Source organism: Scylla paramamosain, chromosome 35 (genome assembly GCF_035594125.1).
Source record: "Scylla paramamosain isolate STU-SP2022 chromosome 35, ASM3559412v1, whole genome shotgun sequence".
NCBI lineage: Eukaryota > Metazoa > Arthropoda > Malacostraca > Decapoda > Portunidae > Scylla > Scylla paramamosain.
In genome coordinates this window covers 3,857,111-3,874,090 of record NC_087185.1, presented here as the reverse complement: position 1 = coordinate 3,874,090, position 16,980 = coordinate 3,857,111, and the positions used below count along the sequence as shown (strand labels likewise).

Genomic DNA, 16,980 nt, shown 5'->3' with positions numbered 1-16,980 from the left:
GTGTCTTAAGCCTGGGGATTTTATAGATTACTTTGTTTGGTTTTACATATTCTTGTTTTGTGTTTCCCACGTTATATTGCGAGTTTAATATAACTTTTTACTCTCTTTTTAGTCATTCTTTTTTTTTCTCTTTTAGTCTTTCCTCTTTTTTTCTCTTTTACTAGGAGGATATACGCCAAAATTCCTTCCGTTTATTATCTCCTGGCGTCTTCCCTCCAGTTTCCTCCCCCAGAGTCTCCTTCGCCGCCTCATTCCGCCCTGCGTCGCCCAGGCGGAGATAAGTGGTGCAGGCGCTCTTTGTTTCAGGCTAAAATTTATCCCGCAAGGCGCTTCGTTCGAGAACAATTTTATCTTCAGGTTTGTTTGCTTTCCCCTGCGCCGCGAGACTCCGAGGCTTCGATACTGAATGCCAGGCAGGTGAGGGACGACCCGTGCCCTCAGGAACCCCCGGGGACGACTCCTGCAATTGTTATGATTAGTAGTGACTTGTCATCCCGCTGGTTTGTTCATGTAGCCTTCCCTCGACTTACTGTTACTGTATTTTCGTGTTAATCTTCTTTTTCTCTCCATTATTTCTCATCCTTCTCCTCTACTCCTATAAGTTATTTATTTTCTAACCGTTTTCTTTCTCTCTTCCTGCCAGTTTTTATTCTTCTCTCATCCTGCTTGTTATTTTTTTCCCTCGATTTTTTATTAATCTCTTTTCATCTTCGTCTTTTTACATCTCTTCCTGTTTTTATCCCTCTTTTATCGTGCAAGTAATTTCTCTCTCTTAATTATTTTCTCTCTCCCTGCCCGTTTTCATCCTTCTCTCATCCTGTTAATTATCTCTTTCCTACTATCATCCTACCAGTGTCTCTATTACAGGTTACTCTCACCCTGCCAGGTCTCACCCTCCTTATCTCACCCTGAAAGTTATTTGTCTCTCCTTTCATCACCTTCCCAATCTCTCACTCTAATCTTGCTAGCTCTCCTTGCCATTTCTCACCCTTCTCCTCTCATCCTCTCTCTACTCTCTCTTGTGTTACCCTGCCAGTCTCTCATTCTTCTCTAACTATACCACCTTTCACCCTACCAGCTCTCACTTCTCCTTAACTGCATTTCACCTTCCCTCTTTCGCCTCAACTCACCTCCTCTCACCCTGCCTCAATATTCCTCTCCTTGGCTTTTGGTATAAAACGTTGCAAGTATTTACCCTTTGGCCCTTACTCTTTTTTTACGCCCCTGCCCGTAGGAGTGTGGCGCGGTGGACCCTTAGATTGTGTCCTTTAAGATCCTTTAAGCCGGTCCTTCAAGGCCGCCACACAAAGGGCCTTTTCGTAAACCTTTTTCACTAAACGCAAGCCACTTCTCCCCGTGTTCAAGTGTGTTGTCAGTGGGAGGGTTTTAAAAGAGGAATTGTGTGTGTGTGTGTGTGTGTGTGTGTGTGTTACTTTTTATTTTTACTGCTCTCCTTTTTCACCTGCTTTGTTGTTGTTGTTCTATTTCTTCATCCTCTGTTTTTTTTTTTTCATATTTTTACCTTTTACTTTTATGTTGTGTGTGTGTGTGTGTGTGTGTGTGTGTGTGTGTGTGTGTGTGTGTCAGTGTGTGTCAGTGTCTTTTATTATCACCATTTTTCTGTATTTATTATTATTATTTTTTTTTTTTTGTGTGTGTGTGTGATGCTCCGGTGATGATTAATGAGTACAGCTATAAGATGAGTGAAGAGAGGAGTGCTTATATATCGTTGTTTTTTACTCATAATGATCCAGTGATGATGAATTAATGTTCTATGTGTGTTTCAACCATTTTTGTTTCTATGTTTTTTTCTTTTTTTCGAGTTATGATGCTCTAGTGATGATTAATGTACACTGATAGGAGAGAGAGAGAGAGAGAGAGAGAGAGAGAGAGAGAGAGAGAGAGAGAGAGAGAGAGAGAGAGAGAGAGAGAGAGAGAGAGAATGCTTATATATTACTCTTTGATGATTTAGTAAAGGGGGTTTAATTGAGACGTAAGATTAATTAAGAAAAATGTTTATGTAATGCATGTTTTCTTTTTTAATCATTTTTTTTCTATTTTTCTCTTCCTTTTATTACTACAGATCCCGTCGCTTTTTTATGCTCATTTTTTTCCTGTAATATTTATCTTATTTTTAATGCTATAGTATGTCTCACCTTCCTTTTCTACACTTATTTTTTCCCCTGTATATTAATTTTCTTTTCATTTTCATTTCAACACATCCTTCCAGCACCTTTTGTCCCTCTAACAGCCATTTTTCCCTCTATATTCAACTTTTCGTCGCGTATTTTCCTTGCTGGCGATGCTTACCCACGCCCTCGCGCCGCCACGGACCGGAAGGGCGTCAACTAATAGGCTTTACCACAAACTTTCACCCGGGAGGAGTTAATTTTTAAGTTTCCCCTTGAAATTACTGAGAAAAAACGTAAAAACTGTAATAAACATGGCCACATCAAAGCGTTCTCACGGCCCGTTAAGAGAGAGAGAGAGAGAGAGAGAGAGAGAGAGAGAGAGAGAGAGAGAGAGAGAGAGAGAGAGAGAGAGAGAGAGAGAGAGAGAGAGAGAGAGAGAGAGAGAGAAGGAAAAAAATGTGTATTAGTTTACCTCCCTGACTAACTTCCACTTATTTGAAGGGGAAAAATATCAAAACCTGGTCTAACTTTTTCCCTCTCCCTATACGCCACGCTTCCTGACCCCCTTGGCCTAGCTGTGTTCACCTGGTCGCGGTGTTTCCAAAGGGTTCAGAGCTCACCTGACCGAATTAGCGCCACTGTGACTGTTCTGGTCATGGGGTTTGTGTGACTTGCCAAACAAGAACATGAAGAGAAGTTGAGAGAGAATGTCCCGGGTGTTGAAAGCTGCCTGGGTTCTCTTGCTGGTCCTCCTCCTCCTCCTCCTCCTCCTCCTCCTCCTCCTCCTCCTCCAACTGCGAAAGATCCACTGAAGTTGCCTCGAAGCGTCCACAGATCAACAGCAGAAGTGACAACTCTCACTGAGGAGTTAGAGAGAGAGAGAGAGAGAGAGAGAGAGAGAGAGAGAGAGAGAGAGAGAGAGAGAGAGAGAGAGAGAGAGAGAGTATAATTGGTCTTCAGAGAGAGAATGTTAAAGGTACACAGAGTTTTCTTTGCCTTAACTCTTTTTTTTTCACCCAATTAAGAGGTTTGTTATATTATTGACGCCCTTGTGGAGTTGACTTACTGATGGTCTGCTGGGGTTTGTGCTTCCTTTGTGTTCATTAGTGCCGTTCCTCTCCTTTGTAATCCCCACTCTTCTACTTTTATCGTATTTTTTGTTCCTCCTATATTTTTTCTTTACTTTATTGTAATTAATTTTTTATATTTATGGGAGTAATACTCGTATGTATGAGTGCACTGATTTTTTTCCTTTTTCCTTTCTTTTTTCTCTTTTTTTTTCTAGCTATACTTTTCAGTGCGCAAGGTAATCAATCCTTTTATTTCTCGCTTTTTTTTAGATACACTTCTCATCACGTAAAAAAAAAAAAGAAAAAAAAAAGAAAAAAAGAAAATCACTAAATAATCTCTGATATTGCCACAACACTTCACTCTTAACAAGTTACATGATGGACACGGTAACTTTCCCATAACTTAATCATCTTATCTTGTTGTCATTATCTGGTCTCCCTTATCTAATATTATCTCCCTTGTCTTATCTCGGTGCTTGATTGTGGAATGGTTTTGCTTCTACTTATCTTTACTGTTTTTTTCTCTCTCTCTCTCTCTCTCTCTCTCTCTCTCTCTCTCTCTCTCTCTCTCTCTCTCTCTCTCTCTCTCTCTCTCTCTCTCTTTCGTTTTCGTTTGTTTATATTTTTTTTTAAGATTTCGTGAATGTTGAAGCGCCTTTTTTTTATTATTTTTTTTTTATCTTTATTGCTCTGTTTTACGTCATTTTTATTTATTTATTTATTTATTTTTTTTGTTCGGAGTATTTTTAGATTTGTGACTGGCTGTGCTACTCAATTAATTACTCTCTCTCTCTCTGTCTCTCTCTCTCTCTCTCTCTCTCTCTCTCTCTCTCTCTCTCTCTCTCTCTCTCTCTCTCTCTCTCTCTCTCTCTCTCTCGTACTTCCATTGTCCTTTCCTCCTCCAAGTCCTTCCTTCAAACACCAATCATAACTTTTAATCCACCTGTTTCCCTTCCTTCACCTGCGTCTCCCCTCCCCTTATTCCCTCCCGCCTGCTGAGTGCCTGTTCCACTTTTCTCCTCCGGTCCATGTGTCCTCCCGTCCTCTCCCGTCCCGCCCCGTCCCGCCCCGTCCCCTCCCGTCCGCCTGCGCCCCTTTCCTCCTTGCGCTACATTATAAAGAGGACGGCGCCGCTGACTCTAGCCAAGCTTTGTTGAGAAAATTTCCGTGGTGTATTTTGGGAGAGAGAGAGAGAGAGAGAGAGAGAGAGAGAGAGAGAGAGAGAGAGAGAGAGAGAGAGAGAGAGAGAGAGAGTGGTGGAATGAGGAAAATATGCTTCAAAGGACAGAAAAGTCGTGGGGAAAGAGAGAAAGAGATAAAAGAAAAGGGAAAGGGCGAGAGAGAGAGAGAGAGAGAGAGAGAGAGAGAGAGAGAGAGAGAGAGAGAGAGAGAGAGAGAGAGAGAGAGAGAGAGATAATGCACTCCACTCAATGTTAAAGATAATACTTTCTTTTTTTCTAACTAAACCCAAACGAAATAAAAAAGAAAACATGAAATTAAAGAAAATAAACATGAAAAGTAGAAAAAAGATTAAAAAAACACTCATATTATTTAAGTACAACGAGACAAAACTGACATAAAATTACTTGAAAATAATGAAATAAATAAATTACTAGATAAATTCCTGGCATTCCTTAGTCATACAAACACTAACATAAAACAAAACGGTGAAGATGAAGAGATAATAGTTCTACAATAGTTCTAAGCTCCACGGCACTTACTCATATTAAACTAAAAGACTAATATAGTGTTTCGCGTGTGATTTAACGCTGTGTTTATTATTGGTACTCTCTTATATCTCACGCTTTTAATTACGTGCACCTCCATTACTGTATCATTTGAATATTGCGCCCACACACACACACACACACACACACACAGAGAGAGAGAGAGAGAGAGAGAGAGAGAGAGAGAGAGAGAGAGAGAGAGAGAGAGAGAGAGAGAGAGAGAGAGAGAGTACAGTTATTCAGTAATTTCATATATTCATAAAATTCTGACATTTTTCATACTCTTGAGAGCAAATTTACATTTCTGCACCTTTTATTTTACTACTACTACTACTACTACTACTACTACTACTACTACTACTACTACTACTACTGCTACTATTCCATTTAACATTCCTCTCTCTCTCTCTCTCTCTCTCTCTCTCTCTCTCTCTCTCTCTCTCTCTCTCTCTCTCTCTCTCTCTCTCTCTCTCTCTCTCTTTCGCTCTCTCTCTCTTGCGCTCTCTATCTCTCTATGTGTGTGTGTGTGTGTGTGTGTGTGTGTGTGTGTGTGTGTGTGTGTGTGTGTGTTGAGGGAAAGACTGAACAAAATTGCACAGGAAACAAAGAGAGGAAACTGTGCATTTGTTAAACGTTCGTAGTGGCCATTAAATTATTCACACACACACACACACACACACACACACACACACACACACACACACACACACACACACACACACACACACACACACACACACACACACACACACACACACACACACACACACACACACACACACACACACACACACACACACACACACACACAGTCACGGTAAGTCTTGTCAGATAAGGTCATGGAAAGTCATTAAGGGGTCACACGGGTCAGGTCAACCTTACCCAGCTTGAATTTGACCTAGCGGTGACCTCACATTTCCTTATTTTGTTGTGTTCTGTTTGGGAAAGGCTGGAGGGATGAAAGGGAATGATGATAAAAAATGTATATGCATGAGAGAGAGAGAGAGAGAGAGAGAGAGAGAGAGAGAGAGAGAGAGAGAGAGAGAGAGAGAGAGAGAGAGAGAGAGAGAGAGAGAGAAAGGTAAAACAGTAATGCAAAACAGTAAATTGTAAGCAAGCATTTCAAACACGTGGGAATTTTTGAAAGCTAAAAATGGAACTTTGATTATGAAAGCCACGTTACTTGATTATATTTTCCCTTTCCTTTTTTTTTTCCCTTCTCTTTTTCCATCGTTGTATTTTTCTCATCTGTTCTCTTTCTCTTTTCTCCTTTTCTTTCCCTTTGGTTCATTTTTTTCCTCCCATTTGCTTTTTCTTTAATTTCCTTATCTTTTTCCTTTTCTTTCGAATTTTCCTTTCCATCTCCCTTTTTCTTTAACTCTCTTTACTTCTTCTTTTGTTTCTTGTTCCCTATTCTACTCCATTTCCAATTTTCCCTTCCGTCTGTTTTCCATCTCCTTTAGTTTCCTTTTCTTTCCCCTCTTTCTTTGGTACCTACTACTTCTTTTTCTTTTTTCCCCATTTTTATCCATCTTTAAATTTCCTCGCCTCTTCTTTATTTCCTTCTATCCCTTTATATTTTATGCACTCCATATTTCTCTCTTTTACTCTCCCTCCATTTCTTTTCTCTTGTTTCTATTTTTTCCCTTTTTCCCTCCATCTCTTTCCCTTTCCTATTCCCTCCATCTTCCATCTCTCTCCTTTATTCATTCCCTACCATATATTTCTCCCTTTTACTTTCTTTTCTCTACCCTTCCCTTTCCCCTCCCTCTCCCTTCCCTTTCCTCTCTCCCTCTCTCTCTATTCTAACCCCCCTGCCCACCTGCCGCTTCCAGTGCAGTCAACTGAAACACCTGTGGGAAGTCAATCGATTCTAGACTACCCGACCGTGTTGTGGGAGGAGGAGGAGGAGGTGGTGGTGGTGGTGGTGGTGGTAGGGTGTAGGAAGGAGGTAATAGGGGAAGAGGGAGGGGAAAGGGACATGATTGAAGGAGGAGGTAATGTGGGTAGGACAGGTGGGAGGGGAAAAAAGGGAAGGAATGTTCACTTTCCCCTCATATGGAAAATTTGTGTTGTGGCTTCTTGTTTCCTGCTTAATGAAGTTTTTTTTTTTTTGGTGTGTGTTAATTTTTTTTTTCTGTTAATTGTGTTTTCCTTAAGGGTTATTATTACTGTTATCTCTTCCCTTCATTATTCTTTCCCTTATTTAGTTTCCTCTTAACTCTCAAAAAAAAAAAAAAAAGTGGCCTTGTTTCTCATTTTCTTTTGGCAATTTTACGTTTCTTTTTATGTCTAATTGTTTTCTTAAAAGACTTATTATTTTTTCCTCATCTTCTACGTCCATTTCTCATTTATTTTCCCTTTTACGCTATTTAATCTTGTTTATTCCCTTTCCTGATCTAAGTTTATTTTTCTATCTTATTTGTTTTCCCAGCGCACCTTTATTATTTTTCTCATTAATTTCCTGCCTTTTATTCTTTATTTTCTTGCTATACTTCTATTTATTATCCATTATTCCTTTATTCCAGATATTTTATTAGATTTTCATTATATCTTCATAAACTTACCATCATGTCTTGTTTAATGCTATACCTCTATTTTTTTTTTTTTTTTGTTAATTATTCCTTTCTGTCTTTATTTTATCTACTCTACTTTGATTTATTTTTCATTATCTCCCTGTTCAGTTATTTCGTTGGATTATTATTATTTTTTTTTCATTAATTTCGCTTCATCGTTTCTTGTTTAATTCCTACATCGCTGTTTTCTGTTAATACGTCTTCTAAATATTTATGTTTTCCAGATATCTTCTTAGATTATTATTATTTTGTCATTAATTCCTCACCTAACCTAACTTAATTCATATGCATCTTCATTCTTTTTTACCCGTTAATATTTCTCTCTTATTTTTTTTTTACAAGTATTTTCTTAAGATATTTTCCCTTGAGTCTCCCATATTCATTCTTGTTTTTTTTTCCCCTTTCTTTCTTTCTTTTTTATTTATTACTACTCGCATACAGGAATTCTGGCAGAAAATGTTGTTGTGTTCCGAAGGCAAAATGAAATAAATATTTGAATCTGTGCGTTGCGTTAGGCCTGAGAGAGAGGGAGAGGGAGAGGGAGAGAGGGAGAGGGAGAGTGGTAGAGAGAAGGACGCCCCCTCACTCTACAATCCAGTATCTCCCCCTCTCTCCCTTGTACTAGTCTCTCTCTCTCTCTCTCTCTCTCTCTCTCTCTCTCTCTCTCTCTCTCTCTCTCTCTCTCTCTCTCTCTCTCTCTCTCTTAGCCTAAAGCATCCTCCTCTCTCCCCTCTGCCTCTCTCCCTCTCTCCTCTCACTTGTTACACCTCCACATAGCAACTCCCTTTTCCCTCCTTTCTCCCTCCGTTCTCCCTTCTCCCCTCTGGCCTTCTCCCTAGCAACCCCCTCTTGCCTCTCCTCTCCCCCTTACCTGGTACATGCACCCCTAGTATTCCCCTCAGATTCTCCCCTCATCTCTCACCTGATACACACACATACACACACACACACACACACACACACACACCTGTCTTTCCTATCTCCTTTTACCTTTCCTTTGCTAATCACTGGCCACATTTTACCTCTGCCTAAGAAATACCTGTCAAAACACGTGCTTTTCTATATTTTTTCCCTTATTTTCTCATTTTAGTTTCATCCTCTCATCTTTATAACATTTGCTAACCTTTCCCGTCTCCTTTCCCTCTCCTGCCCCTCTCACCCTTGGACAGACTACTCAGCATTCTTCTCCCTCTCTTTCTCTTTCTCTCTCTCTCCATCCCTCTCCCTCTCACTTCGCCGTCCACCTTTCGCATCCAAAACTTATTTAATTCCTCTACTCTCACAATTTTCAGACCAGTGGCCTCTTCATTCATATTTGTGAAAGTGAGAGAGAGAGAGAGAGAGAGAGAGAGAGAGAGAGAGAGAGAGAGAGAGAGAGAGAGAGAGAGAGAGAGAGAGAGAGAGAGAGAGAGAGAGGGAGAGGTAAAAGCATTCACTCGCTCACTCACTTTCTCTATTCCTTCTATAGTTTTTATCTGATCCTAACTAATTCAGAACCTCGCCAAAGCTCTAATGGATTTCTAGCAAACTTTTTTGTTCATCTGTATTTTTTTTTTCTTTTTCTTTTCAACTCGTCGTGGCAAGAAAGGTAGGGCAGGTGGGTGGGTGTACGTGTGGGCGGGTGGGTGGGCATCTGAGGGAGGATATGTCTAAAAATGGGCTGGCTTTTAGGGAACCAGAGAGAGAGAGAGAGAGAGAGAGAGAGAGAGAGAGAGAGAGAGAGAGAGAGAGAGAGAGAGAGAGAGAGAGAGAGAGAGAGAGAGAGAGAGAGAGAGAGAGAGAGAGAGAGAGAGAGAGAGAGAGAGAGAGAGTTTGGAGGGCAAAGCAATTTTACGGTCAAGAATTAATTAATCTTTAGCAGGTTTGGTATTTCCTAAGGCAGAGAAATGTGTGTGTGTGTGTGTGTGTGTGTGTGTGTGTGTGTGTGTGTGTGTGTGTGTGTGTGTGTGTGTGTGTGTGTGGAATCAGAATACGTAGATACGAGAATGATTTATGTATACCTGCCCTGATTGGTTATGCATATGTGCACTGTATGTATGATTGTGTATTGAGACCCCTCCTTGCCATTGGGATCTGAAGTATACGTGTATATTTTGTTGCTTCGTGTCGCTGGAAGATTACCGTGTTATGAATCAATTAGCGTTTTGGTATTGAATTTATATTATAGCGAGTAAAAGTAGAGAGATGTCTGATTAAGTTTGAATTTTTGCATATATTTTTGTTTCGGTAATTGTGAAACTAAAGGGGAGGTTTTCTTGCTACCTGCGCCACTATCAGCATCACTATTATTACTATCATCATCCTCCATTATCATCATTATCATCATCATTTTGTATCATATCTAAAATAAAAGGGTAGTTTTCTTATTAAATGCCGCTATCATCACCATTATCCTAACTAAAGGGTAAATCTTATTGACTGCCACTCTCACTGCTATCACTATGACTATTATCATCACTATAATCACCACAGTCATACCACAGCTTCCATTTACTCTCCTTTTCTCATCACACCACCATCACCACCAACACTGTCACCTTCACTTTTCTTCAATCCTATCATTATCATTTCTAGATCATCTTTGTCACTATCATTAACCATTTTTCATTGCTCCCTCATCATCACCAAGCCTTTCATCACCATTCTTCCACAGGTACAACCACCACCACTCCGGCATCAACACCACTCCATCATCACCATTGTCATCACCAAACTGTGACCTTGAACAAACTTGAAGTTTGTTGCAACTAGTCAACTTCGTGTGACTCTGCTTGTTATTCTCCTCCTCGTCCTCCTCCTCCTCCTCCTCCTCCTCCTCCTCCTCCTCCTCCTCCTCCTCCTCCTCCTCCTCCTCCTTTCCTTCCTTCCTTTTTCTTCTAAGTCTTATGGTGGTCATTATGTCTTGTTATTTATTCTTCCTTTTTCTTTCTTCCTTCCCATCTTCCTTTCTTCCTTCCTTTCTTTCCTTCTTTCCTACCAGTTTTCCTAAGGGTCAACGTGTCTGCTGCTGTTTATTCTTCCTTTCTCTTCCTCTTCCTTCATTTACTTCATAATCACAAAACCTCATTCTCTTTCTCCCATCCTTTCTGTTTCTCTTTCCGTCATTCACTATCTCCTCTTTCTCCCTCCTTCTCTGTCCACTCTGATCATCTTACATTTCCTCTCCTCCTTCTCTTCCTCCTCTCACCTCACATCTTCCTTATCTATGTTGGTTTTCTTTACTTCTCCCTCTTACTCTGTTATAACATTCATTGGTCTTTGTTCTTTATCGCATTGTTAAATATTCTTACTTCTTATCGAGTTATAATTTCTCTGCTTGGTAAATTTTCAGTCACCTTTTAAACTTTTTCTATTAGTTTCTTCAATAGATCTGTAACCTTGATTAGACATACTTGATATCCTCTCTCTCTCTCTCTCTCTCTCTCTCTCTCTCTCTCTCTCTCTCTCTCTCTCTCTCTCTCTCTCTCTCTCTCTCTCTCTCTCTCTCTCTCTCTCTCTTTTCTATGTGTATGTGTTCGTGTGTCCATGTAAGATAGGATTGCTATTCTCTCTCTCTTTTGAGTGTGTGTGTGTGTGTGTGTGTGTGTGTGTGTGTGTGTGTGTGTGTGTGTGTGTGTGTGTGTGTGTGTGTGTGTGTGTGTGTGTGTGTGTGTGTGTCCATGCAGACTATTTTTAACACTGCTTTGAATATCAACAAAGGGAAGCACATAACAGTAAAGGCTGCAATATATTAACGAAATTAGAATGAAAGTAGAACAGTTACAGAAGTCACACGCACAACCACAACCACAATTAAGAACAAAGTAGCAAAAAACATAATAGAAAAAAAGGTCACTGGGAGCAACAAAGACCTTCTCACACCACAAAGGTCACGACCCAAATGAGATTCAGCCGCTGTGTTCGGGTCAGGTAGCGAGGCATTATTAATTAGCGACAGGTGACCCCCGAGGTACATGAACAGGTGATTCGTGAAGCCTAAGTGTTCATTATTTCTAACTTATCTGTCTGTCTGTGTGTCTGTCTGTCTGTTTGTTGGTCTGTCTATTATTTTTGAGTATGTTATGTGTGTGTATGATCTCTCTCTCTCTCTCTCTCTCTCTCTCTCTCTCTCTCTCTCTCTCTCTCTCTCTCTCTCTCTCTCTCTCTCTCTCTCTCTCTCTCTCTCTCTCTCTCTCTCTCTCTAGATCAAAGGATGCAAGGAAGAAAGGAGATAGGATGAAGGAAGATGAAAAGGAGATGAAGGAAAAAGATTAAATTAAATAAAATGTCGAAGAGACAAAAACAGCAGGGAGGAGGCGAATGAGGAGGAGAAGGAGGAGGAGGAAAACGTAGAAAGCGAAGCAGGAAGTGACACGGGGAAAAAAAAGGAAATAGATAGGGAAATTGGCTTCCTTAAATGCTGTATTGGTCATAAAATAGGAGAAAAATTGAAAAACGTTTGGCGCAACAGGAAAATTGTTTCATTGAAGTGCTCTGGAGAGTTAAAAAAAAAAAAGAAAAGAAATAACATAGGGGTGAAAATGGATGGAAAAAAAGTATCTTGCTTGAAGGAAAACACACATAAAACAACAACAACAACAACAACGATGCAGTGAGTGAAGTTTCTGTTAATTTCGTTGATACTGAAGGAGTGAGGGAAAGGATAGAAGAAGGGAGGGAAGGAGGGAAGGGAGACAGTCAATACTAGGTAGTGATTCAATGGATGTGAAAGGAAGTGGCGTGAACCTTTGACATTTGCTTCACCAGAGGAAAGGTGAGGTGACAGATTAAAAGGATGAGTAGAGATATGAAAAAAAAAGATATGAAAAGAAGTGTTTGTGTCGTTCAAATAGAAGTGTTACTATGCCGAGATTGTAGAAACTGGAAGGGTACGATTCGCAGAAAGGAGACTAAAAAAATGTGCTTGGAAATATATAGAAAAAGGTTCAGAAGTTAATATATAGAAAAGGATGAAATAAAGAAATTCAATATACCAGAAGGGGAGGGAAAATAAAACCAATAGAAGCGAGATATAAAAAAAAAAAAGAAACGAAAAAAAAATATATATATATACACAGAAACAGTACAATATGAAGTGAAGAAAAATATAATAAAACACACACACACACACACACACACACACACACACACACACACGAGAAAAAGAGAATTAACACGAAATAGAAAAAAATGTGAGAATACAAAGGAAAACGATAAGAATAAGAGATAGAAGATCAGACTGTAATGGAAGTGAAGAGAGAAAAAAAAAGATTGCGTCGCTAATTGAATCATCCCTAACTTAGTGACGCTTGACAGGTGAGAGACGCAGGTGTGTGGGTGTGCTCCGCGGCGCCCTGAAGGTCCTCACAGGTGGGCAGGGTTCTCAGGTGTAGGTGGAGGACAGGTAAGTACTTCCCCTGCCTCCACTCTGCCTGATGGTGATGCTGGAGGAGGAGGAAGAGAAGGAGAAAAAGAAAAACGAGGAAGAGGGACTAGAAAAAGAAAGGGTTCATTTTTTCAAGTTTGTCTTCTTCTGTACGTTCAGGAAATTAAATAGAGAAATGTATGATAATGGAAGAAGTGATGCTAGTGAAGGGGGTAAGAAAAGAGAAAAAGAGAAAGATGAGAAGAGAAAGAAAAGGATAATTATTTTCAAGGGATATTTTGTCTTGTCCTAAATGAAAATAAAAAAAAAAAGATAAATGAATATAAACGATGATAGAGATCATTTTAATACTAATACTAACACTACTAGTAATTAATTCAAAGTTATTACCTGCAAAATTAGAAAAAAAATATCCCCAATTATACTACAGACAGTTAAACAATAAGTAACTTTCACTATAATTCTACCATAACCCTCGCTGCTTTCAATTACTACTATTCACCATCATTACCAGTATTAATTGTATAGTTAATCAAGTCATTACTCTCATTGACTTTTGAGGAATAAACTAAAAATAAAATAAAAAAAATAAAAAAACTGCAGATATTGAAATAGAAAAAAAGGAAAATTGACTGTCATTTTAAGTTGAAAGAATGAAGGAGAAATTAAAACTAGTTAGAAGAAAAAGTTAGTAAAAGTTATGGAAAGAGCAGAGAGAGAGAGAGAGAGAGAGAGAGAGAGAGAGAGAGAGAGAGAGAGAGAGAGAGAGAGAGAGAGAGAGTACTACGACAGAACAAAAGACACAACCACAACAAAATACAGGCCACAAGGGAACAATAAAAAGGGGAAAAGATGAAAGAGAGGGAAAAAGGGAGAGAAAAAGGCAACGGTATGCAAAATTAAACCATTAAGGATACCATGAAATTAAGGTAATCAGAGGGAAAACCCGGTGACTGGGCTGGACCGGGGCCGCCATGAGGGGAGAAACGGCCCCCTTGGCTCCCCTTTGTCTGTAGGGCGCTGCTGGAGGAGGAGGAGGAGGAGGAGAAGTGGATTTCTTTATATCTTCCAGTAATCTCGTCTCGTTGTTGTTGTTGTTGTTGTTGTTGTTGTTGTTGTTGTTCGTCTCCTCCTCCTCCACCTCCTCCTCCTCCTCCTCCTCCTCCTCCTCCTCCTCCTCCTCCTCCTCCTCCTCCTCCTCCTCCTCCTCTCCTCTCCTCTCCTCTCCTCTCCTCTCCTCTCCTCTCCTCTCCTCTCTCTCTCTCTCTCTCTCTCTCTCTCTCTCTCTCTCTCTCTCTCTCTCTCTCTCTCTCTCTCTCTCTCTCTCTCTCTCTCTCTCTCTCTCTCTCTCTCTCTCTCTCTCTCTCTCCCCTTTTCCACCTAAATTCTTCGCCTAATTCTCTCTCACTAATTCTCTGACGTCAGGCTTCCTTTTCCCTTCCTCTTCCTTTTCCTCTCTTCCTCCTCCTCCTCCTCCTCCTCCTCCTCCTCCTCCTCCTCCTCCTCCTCCTCCTCCTCCTCCTCCTCCTCCTCTTCCTCTGTCTGGAACTTTGAGAGAATCCCTCCAGTTTTTCTTCAACCAATAGGAGGAGAGGGAAAATTTGACGTCATAGGGAGGGGAAAGAGGGGAAAGAGGAGAGGAGAAAGAAGAGGAGAGGGGGAGAGGGAGGGAGGGGAAGGAGGGAGGAGCTATTATCGTGATGTTCCGTTTTGTGTCTAAACTTTTTTTTTTTTTCTGGTAGTTGTTGTTTTCATTAACGGAGGGAGTTTGTAAATGGCGAGGAGTTAATTTGCTGTGTTTCTTTTACTGCCTGCTGTGTGTGTGTGTGTATGTGTGTGTGAGAGAGAGAAAGAGAAAATATACATAAATACCAAGAAACAACAAGAAAAACACGATATAAACATGAGAAATATCAAATAAATAAACAAGTAGGATTAAATATTTGGATAGGAACTAGAGAGAGAGAGAGAGAGAGAGAGAGAGAGAGAGAGAGAGAGAGAGAGAGAGAGAGAGAGAGAGAGAGAGAGAGAGAGAGAGAGAGAGAGAGAGCACCTAGCAACTCAGGGCTACCTCAAGGGCCTTTAAATATATCCCCTAATGAGTTTAGAGCGAGGGGGGAGGGGACGTAGGGGTCCTTCTCCCCCTCTCCCTCCCCCTCCCCCCACCCAAGAGGAATGGTAAGCACCCCCATTCAAGGGTACGCGTTTTCTTTTTACTTGTCTTACCCATTTTTTTCTCCTCCCATTTTTATACTCTTTGTGTGTGTGTGTGTGTGTATGTGTGTGTGTGTGTGTGTGTGTGTGTGTGTGTTTAGTGTTTTTTTTTCTTTTATTGTGTGTTTTTTATTTTGACTTCCTTTTCTTGTTTTTGTTCTTCTACGTCTTCGTATTTTTTTCTTGTTCCTTTTTTTCTATTCCCTCTCTTTTTTCTTTTTCTTTTTCTTTTTCTTTCTTTCTTTCTTTCTTTCTTTCTTCTTCTTCTTGTTCTTCTTGTTCTTGTTCTTGTTCTTGTTCTTCTCCTTCTTTGTAGAGGAAGACTGCAGGATGCTGAGTGCTTTATATTTTCTTGTCATTTTTGTTACTGAATATTCTCTCTCTCTCTCTCTCTCTCTCTCTCTCTCTCTCTCTCTCTCTCTCTCTCTCTCTCTCTCTCTCTCTCTCTCTCTCTCTCTCTCTCTCTCTCTCTCTCTCTCTCTCTCTCTCTCTCTACTTCTACGCCCACACTTACAATAGCAACACTTACTTTACCTAGAAAAGAAAGAAAATAAGAATTAATCCCTTAACTAATCCTTTTTAATCTCCTTTTCAGGTCGAGAGGGAGATAGCGATTATGAAACTAATAGAACACCCACACGTTCTTGGACTTTACGATGTCTACGAGAATAAGAAATATTTGTAAGTATATTTAAGTGTTTTTATAAGTATTTTTTTTTAAGTGACTCGATTTATTAACTGTTCATTACACTAAAAGGAATGTGTGGGGTCTCTATGAGCATCTACAAGAAAGAAAAGGCATAAGAAGAATTGATTTTGGAATTTCTGAGCAGTACTGTGTTTGCGTGTGGCTGTGCAACAAGAAAATATGTCACAGATTGGTTAGTGATTAAAGAAAGATTTGCCATAGAACAGTGAAAGGGTTAAGATGTGTTTGTAAATGTAATTGTGGTTTTAAGTTTTTTTTTTTTTCCAGTGACTTGGTTCATTCTTGTGTCCACTTTTGCGGTATTTTGTGGCGGTGTTAGTTTGCGGTGTTGCAGCGAGGAAAGTATGTAAGACTTGTGCATTGTGGCGGTGTTGAGAAAAAGGTTTTGCTTGATGTTTGCGTTCTTATTAAAGTTGCGAGGTGCTGGGGGTAACACACACACACACACACACACACACACACACACACACACACACACACACACACACACACACACACACACACACACACACACACACACACACACACACACACACACACACACACACACACACACACACACACACACACACACACACACACAGACACACACACACTATTATCTGGAATCATGCAAATTTTAATCACCAAATGGTTTCATGTAAAATAATTCATTGATCATGGATATTTTTTTTTTTAAGGAATTATGCCGCTGATCTAATTAATAGCTATTTTTGGAGTGCGCTTGGCTTCAATGCGACACCTGGCCCAATATTTCTTACCTGCGACCCGTTTTCCGTTAGCTCCAGACGTCATTAGCATCTGCATGACGTAATTTCACCGCAACCGAGGGAGCCTAACAAACAAACAAACAAAGCAACTGACAAACTAAATGACTAACATTCTAAATAACTGAAGTGACTGAGTGATTAACTGAATGAATAACTAACTTATTCATCTGCTTACTATTTAACTAACTAATCAACTAGGTAACCAATCAACTAATTAATTAACTTGCTAACTACTAAATCGACTAACTAACAAACTAATCAACTAACCTAACCTAACCTAAATAAATAATGTAACGTAAAGGTCTATTTAGTATCAGTCCCAGCCCTTAAGATCGTGTCTAGCATTGTCTAACTTGTCGTCTCCCTCTCCTCAACGATAGATAGATATAAGACCTTTAACACTGTAATGTACGCTCT

General features: G+C 40.0%; 1 protein-coding gene across 5 annotated transcripts in view; it reads left to right on the top strand.

Moving 5' to 3' along the window:
* LOC135090572 (serine/threonine-protein kinase BRSK2-like) overlaps positions 1-16,980 on the top strand; it is a 186,336-nt gene that overhangs the window by 122,759 nt on the left and 46,597 nt on the right. For all 5 annotated transcript variants that reach the window (XM_063987440.1, XM_063987437.1, XM_063987438.1 and 2 more), the window contains exon 3: positions 15,680-15,765. In XM_063987440.1, the coding sequence (XP_063843510.1) occupies positions 15,701-15,765 (65 nt within the window). In that variant the 5' untranslated portion in view covers positions 15,680-15,700. The remainder of the gene's footprint in view (positions 1-15,679; positions 15,766-16,980) is intronic.